The sequence below is a fragment of the Stegastes partitus genome, unplaced genomic scaffold, assembly GCF_000690725.1.
Source record: "Stegastes partitus isolate 25-593 unplaced genomic scaffold, Stegastes_partitus-1.0.2 Scaffold346, whole genome shotgun sequence".
Taxonomy (NCBI): domain Eukaryota; kingdom Metazoa; phylum Chordata; class Actinopteri; family Pomacentridae; genus Stegastes; species Stegastes partitus.
In genome coordinates, this window is record NW_007578077.1 from 40,242 (window position 1) to 53,985 (window position 13,744).

General features: G+C 41.9%; 1 protein-coding gene across 1 annotated transcript in view; it reads left to right on the forward strand.

Annotated features, from left to right (window-relative positions):
• Positions 1 to 13,744, forward strand: part of LOC103358944 (anoctamin-4) — a 62,756-nt gene that overhangs the window by 31,311 nt on the left and 17,701 nt on the right. The window contains exons 8-15 of the mRNA XM_008284104.1: positions 1,720 to 1,764; positions 1,842 to 1,970; positions 2,180 to 2,286; positions 4,514 to 4,569; positions 4,730 to 4,851; positions 4,997 to 5,131; positions 5,773 to 5,869; positions 6,111 to 6,171. Of these exons, the coding sequence (XP_008282326.1) occupies positions 1,720 to 1,764; positions 1,842 to 1,970; positions 2,180 to 2,286; positions 4,514 to 4,569; positions 4,730 to 4,851; positions 4,997 to 5,131; positions 5,773 to 5,869; positions 6,111 to 6,171 (752 nt within the window). The remainder of the gene's footprint in view (positions 1 to 1,719; positions 1,765 to 1,841; positions 1,971 to 2,179; positions 2,287 to 4,513; positions 4,570 to 4,729; positions 4,852 to 4,996; positions 5,132 to 5,772; positions 5,870 to 6,110; positions 6,172 to 13,744) is intronic.

A 13,744-nucleotide genomic window follows, 5' to 3' on the forward strand; every position in this document is an offset into this window, starting at 1 on the left:
TATCAGCTGAAATCATGTCCAGTTGCAGGCTATTTTCCTTGCTTGTAATCTGGCGGTGTGTGGTAGCAGCTGACTCATGGCTATCCTCATAAAAGTCAAGCATCTTGCTTTTCAAACCCAGCTCTGGTGTCCAATATCTCAAAGACGGTGGGAAGAGTTTTGTCGTGCCATGATTCAATGCATTTGAAGCCACTGAAAAAACTGGCGTGTGGACTTTTTTTTTTTCTATCACTTGGGGGCTCTTGAACCACTGGTGCTTCTAATTCTGTCAAACAGCTCTCCACCGAGGCAGGTGCAAGCACATCTGTAACTATGGGTGCTGCCTTTGTACCACCACATGACATTATCTTTGGGGTCTCAGAGTCTGGAAACATGGTCAATGTTAGCTTATGACCACAGTCTTCTGACCTGTATGATAGGGAGTGTTTCACATGGTGGTAAACGCTAGTTAGTTCAGCTGCTGTTAACTTTATCTGTGTTTGAATCTTGTTTGGGTTTTAGCAGGAACGTATGCATAGACTGGGAAGCCTCCTTTTGAGCAACACGCTTTTTGTGAGTTGAGTCTCGCACTGTCTGGGTCGTTTCACTTCGTATTCCCTTCTGTGTGAAACAGAAAAATGACTCAACCAAACTTCACATAAAACTTTACTAGACTCGCTTTGCACTGGTTTCACCCAGGGACTGATGGTGTCCCAGTCTTTGTTATAGCTGCGTTTCCTTTTCTTAGCCATACAGGTCGTGCTTTCCTCCCTTTCCTCCATGTGTCGTGCTGCATACCGGTGCTGGTCTGACCTGATTTGCATTGTTTCTTGTTGGTGGGCGCGCCCTTAACCTGCATCTGTGTCCCAGTGTGATTGACACAATCAAACAGCCCCCTGATGACAGCCCTCACTGCTTTCTCCACACAGCCATTTGATAAATGCCAGATTATGAAAACACGTGTTTCAAAACTGGAGTCTGACTGTTAATAACAATGTGGGATCTCAATTTGCGGGATGTGTGAAAAGCAATGGAGATGTGTGAGTGTCTCTCACAAAGCAGGACATCTGGTCACCCTCAGCACAGCCTTCTGGAGAACCGCAAGAAATCAGCCCAGCCACGCCCCCAAATATCGCACACTTTAAGGCCTTAGTTCTGTTTAATTGTGGGATTATTTTTAGATGGACTGCTGGAAAACTGATCAAAAGGAAGAACTTCAACAAAAAATATCACAACAGCTTGTGGAAAAAAATCATTGGTGCAGCTTTTTATGATGATTCTTGAATAGAAGTCTATTGGAACCAGAGCTTTTTTGGAGCCAGCACCTAGTGGCTGTTGGTGGTATTACACTTTGAGACTGCATTGGCTTTACTTGTCAGAGCTGGTTGCTACGTCCACCTCTTTACCGCCTATAGTCCTAAATACAGATGCAGTTGGGCCTTGTTTCCAACCTGTCAACCTTGTGTCCCCCCACGGCCTCCACCTGACTGATGCACTTTAAGTGGACTCCTCTGGGAGCTGACGGAGCGGATGTCGGGTCCAGTTTAATGGCTTAATGTTTTTATTATCTGCTATTACAGACAGCTATGATGTGAACAGCATGACAAGCAGAACTATTTGTGGCAGTAATAGAAACACTAATACTATGCTAGCAGCAGTATTCGTCATTGTTGTACCTACCTACAGTATTGAGCTATTCCTGTCCTAAGTTTCTTACTCTCCGTAACTTCTGTATTCCAGGAGGAAAATCTTTTACTTGCACCGACGGCACAAGTTCATGAGCAGGTGAGCGTTCAGTCTAAGAAATAGCGGATAAATTGACAAACTAAAACTCTAAGCTTTAACAGAAACTTCTCCTGCAGGATGGAGAAACGCATCAACAAATTTCGAGGCTGGCTTCCCCGCAAGCCCATGAAGTTAAATGACACTCTACCCGACCTTGAGGAGAACGAGAGTTTTACTGCCCCCTTCAGTCGCTCAAGAATCCATCAGTGAGTTTTTAGCGTTCAGTCCTGAGAGACAGTTTGAACTTAATCTTACTTTGCCGGCTGGTACATTTTCCATTTCCTTTTGCCTTTTGAAATTCTGTCTGCCGCCTCTCTCATACAAATTGGCACAAATACATATAAACCTACGCATGCACAAAAGACATATCCTTCACAGCAGACAGATTTGTAATAACCGGTTCGTTTCGCTGCAGTTTCATCATCCACAACAAAGACACGTTTTTCAACAACGCAACCAGGAGTCGAATCGTCCACCACATCCTCCAGAGGGTCAAATATGAAGAGGGTAAAAATAAGATGGGTGAGTTTTTCTCTGGACATTCTGAAAACGATTGAAATGCTTCAAATGGAAGGCAAATGGAAACTAACTGGGGAGGGAGTATAAAATATTGAGAGTACGTGACATTCAGTGTATGTGCACCGTGAGCAGGATCAGCTGTCATCGTAAAAACGTATTTCAGTGCAGCATATTTGAGAAATCTTGCAGGATTTCTAGTTTTGGACAACAGCATTCCCAGAGTATATGTGCATGTGAGCTGTATGGATCAGTCTAGTAACAGTTGTGGAAACCAAGTTATTCAATTCTTTATTATGTTTTTAAGTAGATTTAGTTTAGTTTTCGTTGCTGTAGTCACAACTAATTTTTTCTTTGCCTTTTGGATCAGTGCAATAGTTACTAAATTCTGTGTCTGCTGGGACTGTCGCCTTGTTGAAAAATCAGGCTTTCACAATTTTAAACTTGTAATTTGTTCACGTTTATGACAAGAAATACGGGAAAAGAGAGTAGGAGAATGACATGCAGGAACTGGTGCTCAGACTCAATCCTCAAATCAGTGCTCACGGTTTTATGAACCCTTTGACTGTCTGGTTGCTTCTGTTCATATCAGTTTTAAAGCAACTCAGTTAGCCCTATTCAAAACATTGTTGTAGAATTAATATTATTTCGTTCATTCCTGTTAGAGCCTTCTAAGGCCTTTATCCCTGTTTTCATCTACAGTGATGAATGAAATGATTCTTCAAAATATCAATGAAGCACAGTTTACTGGTTGTCTTCATCCTGAGGTAATTAGACTGACTGGATGTAGACTTCAGGTATAGGCCAACTATCTGCGCAGATGTAATAGATAGCAGAAAGGGAGGTTATCTCCTCAAGAGTGACTGTTTTCAAAGTCCCCTTTGCTATGGGAAACAACAACAACCACAAAGCACCAAAACTATTCCCCCATCGTTGCATCCCGGACTTATCGCTGCCCAAGATGATTATGATTGGCTTAAAGAAATAGTACAACGATAAAGAGGTGCAGTCAGACCACTATGGAGATAGTTTTAGCTATGCAGAGCAAAGGAAACATTGCTACGTGAAGCGCTCTCTCTGGTGGCTGACAAATGACGTGCATATTCACAAACTACCTGCACACACATGAATGCATTGCATAAACAGAAACACGCTGCAAAAGGGAAACGCTGCAAATACAGACGTGCTGCATAAATAAAAACAAATGCAAAAGAAAACACTACATATCCAGTCACACAGCAGACGTGCCACAGGCCTCTAGGTTCTTTAGCTTTTCAGTCACTGTGATTATTTGGGTGCTGAAGTGGTGTTTTACTACCGTCTCCCTGTGTTCTCTATGTTATTTATATTTATCCATGGAGATGAGAGAATACACAAGTTTTCATACAGGTTTTCCCTCTACTAAAGTTATTTGTCTTGCTCACCGTTATCTGCCTCTCAGGTGAAAAGCTCACTACTGCCCCTAGAGGCCGGTGGCACTTCTGTTGTGTGACTGGATGTGCAGCGTTCTCCTTTTGCAACGCGTTTCTGTTTATGCAACACATTAATGTATTTGCAGCTCGTTTGTGTACATGCACGTCATTTCAGTGAGCACCGGAGCTCTCCACTGGAGTAAAGCATGAGCCACACTGAGAGTCACTTCAGCATTGCTGCTGCTGCAGTGCTGCACTCTATTTTTCTACATAGAGTTTGCCTGTGATAGTGGCTACCAATGATGGAATGTCTGATTTCATTTCATTGTCAATTTTATCATATATAATTTAGTTTACCTTTTTTCATATGAAGATAAAGGAAGATAATGCACTGGAAAAATCCTGCCCTTCACCTGCTGTTCTGATAATGTATCAGCATTATATAAATACAGACGACATGGGGTTTACTATAATGACCACATAGTGCACATGTAGCCTCCACTTTATCCTTTAATAACATGCAAAGCAGCACGGTGTTTATGGTCATATAACGGTATATGTCTGCAACATATTCAGATATATGCTAAACACTGAACCTATAGCGAAAGGTGTCGGTGCTCCAATGCCGCCAGTAGGATGTCAGCATGACTATCAGATCCTTTCACCGTCTATTTCTGCTGAGAGCTGCACTCATCGCGCTGAAATAACAGGCAACATGCCCATATTTTTGAATAAAAAGTGACAGTGCTTTCATCCCCTCCACTGCTTGACTTACAGGCATCTGTTGCTCTTCTTTCATGATTCTCTCTTTTCCTTTGCAGGGCTCAATCGTCTTTTGAGCAATAGCTCGTATGAGGCAGCTTTCCCTCTTCATGAGGTAATTTGGCTGATCTGCTTAAAGTCCTTCACTCATTCAAGTTACCACCTGTGTTGAAGTCATCTCGTCTCGCTGTCACATGCACAGTGAGACTGGTGATTCCATGTGCGGATCTTGCACTGGTATGCCGCAGAATATTAATCTGTGTGCGCCTTAACAGGGGAGCTACCACAGCAAGAACTCCATCAGAACGCATGGAGCGGAGAACCATCGGCACCTGCTGTACGAGTGCTGGGCCTGGTGGGGGGTTTGGTACAAATACCAGCCACTGGACCTCATCAGGTACACACAGTTACACACATTTTAAATCCAGTTAGCTGAGCATTGTCATGACATCTGGATGTAAGTTTGCTTTTTACCTTGTTAAATAATTTCCAGCTGAAGATCATCACAAACTCCTTCCTCTTGCGCTCTGCTCTTGTTTCAGGAGGTATTTCGGAGAGAAGATTGGTCTGTACTTCGCCTGGCTCGGCTGGTACACGGGGATGCTGTTTCCTGCAGCTCTGGTCGGCCTGCTGGTATTTCTGTACGGTGTTTTCACTCTGGAGCACTGCCAGGTCAGGTAAACACACCTCTGCTGTTTTTTTTGAAAATATGTGTCCCTAGAGCTGGTAGTTGTATTCTGACTTTCTGTGGGAGAGGAAGCCACACCTGCCTCACTCTGCTGCACAAACGCTCGGTTTAGTTAAGAGTCAAGCACCTTTTCTTATTGCAAAGCTAATTTGGTTTTGCAGATAAGGAAACGAAGTGAAATTGTCCTTTCTAATTGGTAATATCGGACGCTGCTTAACCTGAAACAAAGGGACTGAATGTTATCCACTATCTCTGGTCATTTGTAGAGGCAAATGTGCTTTGTAATTACTTCATAAGAGAGTCTGGGTGTTTTATAAGAGCAAAACGGCATCAATAACACACATAAGAGCGCGACAGCACACATACAGATGCAGTGTTTTACTTGCTTGCATTTTTTTTCAGTAAGTCCAGAGTTGCATGAGTGTGGGATTCACTGTGTTGCTCAAAGGCACTTTGACTTCCTGGACACTGTAATACCAGCTTTCCTGGAATTTGATGGGCTATGATTCATAGATTTTTACTGTGTTTGTTTTATGCTGAAGAGCTGCTACATCGATTTTAGTGGCTCCCTGCACAATGACAATCCAGATCTCCTCTATTCTTATCTAAATGTTGTTTGTTGTTCTCCAGCAAAGAAATCTGCCAGGCCACTGACATCATCATGTGCCCCATCTGTGATCAGTACTGCCCCTACCTGAGACTGTCTGACAGCTGCATCTACGCCAAGGTACTGTCACCAGAGCACCGGGGACACAGTGTTCCCAGCAGCTGCTCTGCACTTGGCCCACGTATTCATTCAAGATGTGTTTATGTGCCAACCAGGTTTTATCAGCGTGCAACTTTAGGTTACTGTTTGACAGCAAATGTTTAAAATGTAGTGTTCAGGAAGTCTACCTAAACTGTTTATCTTTGTTTTGTCTTTGTTTGTTTTTGGCATCAAGTTAAGAATGTCCTGTCTTCATTTTAAGGTCACCCATCTCTTCGACAACGGAGCAACTGTTTTCTTTGCTGTGTTCATGGCCGTCTGGGGTAAGTCTCTGTTCCTGCACCAGCTTTACACACACGGTTCATTTCTCTTAAGGTGTCCTAAGGAAATCTATAAAAGCAAACCTGCACTAAAAAAGATTTTGCCCTCAGGTTTGGCAAAACATGCACAAAGCAAAAAGTTGCCTACTGAGTCAAACACAGCAACTACAGCCAGGGGTGTCAAGCTCCGGTCCTCGAGAGCCGCAATCCAGCATGTTTTAGATGTTTCCTTCTTCCAACACACCTGATTCAAATGATCAGCTCATCATCAAGCTCTGCAGATGCCGGATAACGATCCCGATCATTTGAATCAGGTGTGTTGGAAGAAGGAAACATCTAAAACTTGCAGGATTGCGGCCCTCGAGGACCNGATCATTTGAATCAGGTGTGTTGGAAGAGGGAAACATCTAAAACTTGCAGGATTGCGGCCCTCGAGGACCAGGATTGGACACCCCTGAACTACAGCATTCAAGTGGAGTCATGTTTCCGTCCACCTGGTGACTCAAAGTGGAACATTCACTCAACCTTTAGCTCTGTTTTGGTCTCCACCAATTCCTGATGGAAATACTTCAACCTTTAGCAAACAATTGCTCCGTAGTTATCACCAGCTAGCGACTCTGTCCATCTACTATTTGGTGCTTTGCAGGTAGTGTACAGTAGGTTCATCAGTCCTTTTCCAGAGTTGACTGGAAACAACAACTAAAAGCTGCAGGCCACGAAACTGTACAAATGATCCGCATCTCTTGCAGGTGCTCTTGATGATTGTCGGCCCTGTTTTCCCACAAAAGTCGTCAGATCGTCTCTGCTGTGTGTTAGTACAGGTGTACATAGATTATGGTGTGTTTGTTTTCTTTGGTTTTCTCCTACTTTCCTTTCACTCTTTCTCGCACTTCTTTGGACACTTTTCTTTTTCCTCTTTCAGGTCCAGCAATATGACATGTAATTCAGTAAGAATCCAGCATCCAAAATAAATGAACAAAATAAAATGGAATGAATACATACATAACTAAATAAAAATCAGACTATCAAGAGGGGCCTTATATTTGTAAAGCTCCCCTTGGCAAAGTAAATCTGTTCACAGCATTCAGGTCATCATTCTGTTTGCTATGATGCTGGAACGGACACGTTAAAAAAAAAAAAAAAAACTGTAAAAATGAGCTGAAAGATGCTAAAAACACTCCTTTAAACTGATGTGAGCTGCTAATCAACAAATCTTGGTGTTTATTTTCTTTGTGATTGACAACTTTGACATTACACGTGATCATTTGATCCATTGTTTACAAAATGTTTTATTCGTGCAGCTTTAACTTCAATTCGGTGTGACTAAAAAAAAACATTAGAAAAAGCATCTCAAAGCAACATTCAAACTGTTATCACAGCGTGTAAAAATTACACATTTAACACTCTTCATGTAAATGTGTTTACAGTATGTTTGTTATGAAGAACATTAGCATTCAGAGAGAGTGCATCACCCTTTAAAATGTAAATGTCATCTGAATAACGGAGGTATGTGGCAATATTTCTTGCAGATTGCATCCAGTTAAAATGACACGCGTGGATGATGAACGGTTGATGCAATGTTGCAGCAGCTAAGACTTTTAGCGATGTAAACATGCTCTGCCAGAGCTGCAGTCGTCCCTTGCTTGTGTCAGGATGGCTTATGGTGAATTTTTCATTTTGTTTTGATCATTTACAATGATAAACTGAAGCAAATCGACGGCTTCTGATAACATTTCAGCCGTAAATGTTGCATTTACTAAAGCTGCTGATTGTAAATGCTCATTTTTGAATAATTTAAGAGCAGCTGTCATATGATAGTTAGCTTTGATTGAACTATTAATAAATGTATCTTGGTTATATCTCCGTTTGTGATGATAGTTTTCAATGTAACATAGCAAAAAAAATATAAAATGCCCAGGTGATGCACTTTCTTGGGACACGGGTTTACACCTTGAACATCCACAGTTGCATTTAGGTTGTGTAAAGGCCACTTTGAAGATTTAGGAGCTTATCAGCGTTGGACAAGGTCCCAGGGTATAGGAGGTGACCACAGAGTGTCTGGGGTGGCTTCATATTTTTCCACGGCTGCAGACGTGGCAGGTGATGAAGCACCGGCAGCTTCAGTACAGAGCTGGTAGTTCGGCTGTTTGTAAATGTCTGAGTGAAAGAGTCTGAGGGCTGAAGAAACACACAAAAAAAGGAAATTCACTTTGGTGTGAAAGAAAAAAAACAGTACAGAGCAGAAAATGATGTACAAACTACTTGAGGGAGAAGCTCTTTGGCACTGTTACCTGCTAACTGAACAAATTTATTTTATGTGCTATCTTAATATTTTTAATCAAAAATTTTTAATATTAACAATATTATACAAAATCACACCGAGATGCATCTAATATGTACCTTTATACCTACATATACAGTCGTGACTCGATAATTTGACCCTTAACAATCCTAAACTTTGCTATCCAACAGGTTTTTAGGAAAAACAAACGGAACCCATTAAAAATAATCTTAATATACAGACAGCCTTGGATTCTGACTCCGACATGACATTTTATGTCACAAATAAGGATAACGTTGTATTATCTGACTGAACAATCCCACAGATTGGCTACGTTCACATTGCAGGACTTAATGCTCAATTCAGATGTTTTTGTGAAATCTGATTTTTTCTGTGAGTTCGTTCACATTTCCAGTTAAATACAACTTGTATGTGATCTGCTGTGTGAACTTCATACGACCCAAAAGTGTCCTGCATGCGCAGAAGAGGACACGACGACGTCACACACAGCGAGCGTGCTCAGTATTTACGGAAGTAAACATGGATGGTTGTGCCGCCGCCACCACTGATGGTGGAAACAGAACTGTGACCGCTAACCAAACGAGCATCAGCAGCCAAGTACTGCCTGTGCCTTCCGACCACTTCCACCCCGTCGGGGCACAACCTCGGGGTGGAAGTGTCCCCCAGACCACACAGAATATTCGGATATTCATCATTAATTGGGCCTGAATATCAAGAGACCAGAAAGTGCTATTGGGACCAGTCCTACTAGTTATTATAACAACTATGAACAATAATAACAACAAATGAGCCTTCCAGCATCAAGCCCTCCTTGTATCTGGACCTCCGTCTTGACAATCCGACAGCCTTGCTATCCGACATAAAAGAAGGTTTTACATTTAGTGTTGGATTATCGAGTCACGACTGTACCTATATTTGAAGCATTGCATTGCAGTTAGAGTCAGGTGTCTCTTGTTGTTACTCCCAAGTGTAGATGTCCCAATAGCATCAGAACTTTCTGTTAATTTCATTAACTCTGAATACCAACCTAAACTACAAACTAAAACCTCTGCAGCAAAACCACTCACCGGTGATTTTGTTCTCAGCGTCTGGGTGTTTGAGAGCCTCTCGTACTCTGTTGTCGAATCTCCAACATCTCAGCATGAAGAACAGAACTAAGCACAGCTGGAGGACAAAGGTCAGCACGGCCAGCACGATGACGGTGTTGTTGACTGTCGGAGGAGGAGGAGACAAGAGGAGAGGCACGAACACATGAGCACATGAGCTTCAACGTATCATACACAGGGTTCATATCCCAGATAGAGAAATCACAAATGACTGAATGTTCCTTGGCTCCTGCACTCTAATGAAAGCAGTGCAGAGTCTGTAGCGTAACTGTGCGTTAATAATTCACACGCTCAGATATATTCGGACAATGTGTTCATCTCAGTGGAAACGTGATCTGTTTCCCACCTGTAAATATTTTATGGGGAATTGCAGCGATAGAGGAACTCAGTTAGAATCAATACAAGACTATAAAACAGAGTTACGAGTGTGTTTTTAAATTGCAAGGTGTTACTTGTAAAGATTGACAGACCAGATTATCTGCATTTTAGAAGTTCAGAAGTCAGTAATTGGACGTGTTACCGGCTGATGATGGTTGAGGTGTTGACTCCCAGTAGGTGACGTCTGGCTGAGACAAGCCCAGAGTCAGGTTCTGGTTCTGGAGGAGCCCCATCAGGCGGATATCCTCACTGCTCCAGGTGATTCCCTGTGCAGGCAAGGACGCGTGTAAGACTATGTTTTCTAACAACAAGAGGATCAGATGTGGTTTGGATTGATTTGGAGAGGAGCTACTGAGTCGTCTTAAGTGTCGTCAACTTTGGAGCGGATGATGGAGAAACTCTCCAAAATTCAAAATTCCAGTAAAGGATTCATTTACCAACGATGGTGTTAATGAAACAGATGCAAGAAACAGTTCATGGAAAAAAAAAAACTAGTAAAGCCTCAGACCTGCCTCACATCAAGCTTTCTCTGGATGCATCGTATTCTATCTTGTCAACAAGCTGAAACCCATGAAACGAGGTAGCTCGGATAAAAAACATATCTGTTTACGTCTCTTACATAATGCTGGCATCCTGACAGATCTCTGAGCACAAAGGTCTCCGCTCTGATTCAAAGCAGGCATGTTGCATTAACAGTTCGCATCTTAACTCCTGCACCACAGCGGCGCCCTTTTCCACCCACAGTCCTGTCACGCTGTGGGTGGAAAGAGCAGCTTCGTCTGTGCAGCTTCGCACAGACACACTACTGTTTGTCGTTTTGAAAAAGACAACAATAAACTTAATCAACCTATCGTCAACCTGTGCATTGTGTAGAAGGCGTTTATTTCAGATAGAGCTCCCTTATCTTGATGTGGGCTCTGTTTTTTGAAATGCTAATGAAATCTAACGGTCTGTGTGCAACAGTACCAAAAAGTTCAAGGCATTAAACCTCTAATCTAAAATGTTCTGGTATGAGAAGGCACAATTCTAACTTCAATTATCTGAGTCTCTCACTTATCTTATCTACAAACTAATACTAACAACCTTTGGAGTAGTTGTAAAGCTCTGAACTAGAGGTAAGCTATAAAACAAATAGTTTCTTCAAGTTATGTAACGATGAATTGACTTTGAATAGCAACATATTAAGCTTATTTATCATTTAATATTAAAACTGTAAAAACAGCAAAAGGAAACTGGCCATGACATTTCTCAAGACAGAGTGCAAAAAAAGATCTGAGACTGCTTAAATAAAGTGAACAAACCAGAGTACAAAAGACGTACTTTACACAAAGTTCCTCTAATGAATCTGTGAAGCCCACTGGAGAGGACTAGTGCTGTTTTTACAGCTGCACAGACATGTCAGAGTTCAGTCTGAAGTCTGTAAACACAGCGACAACACTCCATTTAACTGTTTTTATCAGAAAAGTTTATGTACTGACCTTACAGTCTCTGCTTCTCTGTGCCGTTGGTGCTGCCGTCCAAATGAATGTATTTTTGGGTTCAACTGTCGCAGAGAATCAACTCAAATTCCTTCATTAACGTTCCTCAGAAGTGTGCACCCCAGCTGGCTCCCCGTGGAAAACAGTGCCCTCCTCAGCCTCCACGTTCACAACATCCTACTCTACTGTATGTCCAGCAGGAATGTGGACGTAACAGAGAAAATACACTGAAAGCGTGCTTTAAAATCCTGCAGCGGTTTTCAGTGGAGAGGCAGGTAACATGTGTGCAATAAGTAAGCTATCGGCAGGACTTTGTTCAGCTCCGTCCCCTCTGGCAGTGAGAATGACAGCAATCATGCAAACACTGGGTCAAAAAGCGCTTCAGTGTCACTTTGCACCATGAGAGTTTCCAAACAGCCTGATTGCCTCGATCAAATCAGCTGGTCTTACTAGTAATCACTGTTCAGGACTGAGCCAAGCACACGCTATGACATCCAGAAGGCTTTGATCATGGCTTTACCTTTTGGGTCGCCTCCTACTTTTAATTTCTTACCAATGTTGACTGTTTGTTCCAACAGGATGTAACAGAGCATCTAAGCCAACTTTAAAGCTGCATGTTGTGATCTACAGTGAACTAGATGATACACTGCTGCGATATTGTACCACCACCCAGAGAGTGGTGCATGTACTTTTTATTTATGCATGTTTTTTAATACAAAGAAAGTGGAGAACCAATGTTAGCATTCTGCACGTGTTTCTCATTGATCCACAGTGCAACAAACCTTTTCTAGGTTATCTAGTTTTGCAACTTAAGTGCTGCACTTTAGCTATTTTTACAATGAGTCAATGTAAAAACGTGAATCAAAGAATTATCACCCAATTCTACAGCTTCCCTCTGCTCTGTGGTGTGTTTCAGTGGCTTTCGGCTCATTGTTTTGGTTTGTCCGCCCACAACCGTATTGTTTGGGTTCATTCTCATAAAGAAAAAAGAAAATAGGAGAAAAAGAAATAAGGCAGGTCGTGCTAACATGCTGTTCTCTCAATGACTTCAATTCAAATCAATTATATTTGAACATAATCACCTCATAGCACTTCACATAGCAAGACTGCACAAGTTTTTTTTTTTGTTTTGTTTTGTTTTTAAAGATATTTTTTTGGCCTTTTTGCCTTTATTTGACAGGACAGTTGAAAAAGAGACAGAAAAGTGGGGTAGAAGAATGGGGGAAGGGGTTGCAGCAAAGGGCCATGAGCGGGACTCAAACCCATGGCCGCTGCATCGGGGACTGTAGCCTCTGTATGTGGGTCACCGGCTCAACCAGGTGAGCTATAACGGCGGCCCAGACTGCGCAAGTTTTGAACAGAATAACTCAACAAATCCAAAGTTTCTTTTAGATTCCCTTTGAGGAAGCATTTGGTGACATTGGGAAGGAACAAAAAAAACTCCCCTTTACCAGGAAGGACCAGAAAAAACCTTAGAGTGAACCAGGCTCAGGGAGGGTGGCCGTCTGTCTCGATAATAGTCTGTTGCCAATAAAAGTTAACAAACTACTATGTGTAGTGTAGAAATATGCAGCTCTCACAAAAACATGATCACCCAGATTTACAGTTTTCCTCTACGATGAATTCAGTGTCTTTCAGTTCATTGCGTTGGTTTGACTCCCTTTAACCTGAGTATTGTCATTGACTCCCACCACTCTTATCAAAAACTTATTTTTGAAAAAGTTAATTACAGTTTTCAAAGACAAAGTTGTCGACAAACTAACTTGCTCATAGGTTAGCATTCAGCAGGTTAAGGCTTCCTTCAGGGGTTGGTGGAGACCAAACACAGAATGAAAAGGAGGAAGTGAAGCTAAAACAAATGTTTGATTTACATCATCTGGAAGTATGACTCAAGAAAGAATGTTCTTCCATCTGCTGAATGTGTAAGTAGGCGACTATTTGCTAAGCTGTTAGCCACAATAGTTTCATTTGTCATCAGTGTGTTGGTACAGATTGTTCTGCTACCTTTGAGTGATAAGCGTGACCAGTTAATTATAGCTACAGCAAGAAATAAGAAAAACAGTAAGAGCAGAAAAGTATTTATTACGCTGAACACAAATATAAACACAACACTTTTGTTTTTGCTCCCATTTTTCATGGGCTGAACTCAAAGATCTACGACTTTTTCTATGTACACAAAAGGCCTATTTCTCTCAAATATTGTTCACAAATTTGTCTAAATCTGTGTTAATGAGCACTTTTTCTTTGCTGAGATAATCCATCCATCTCACAGGCGTGGCATCAAGATGCTGATTAGACAGCAGGATTATGTG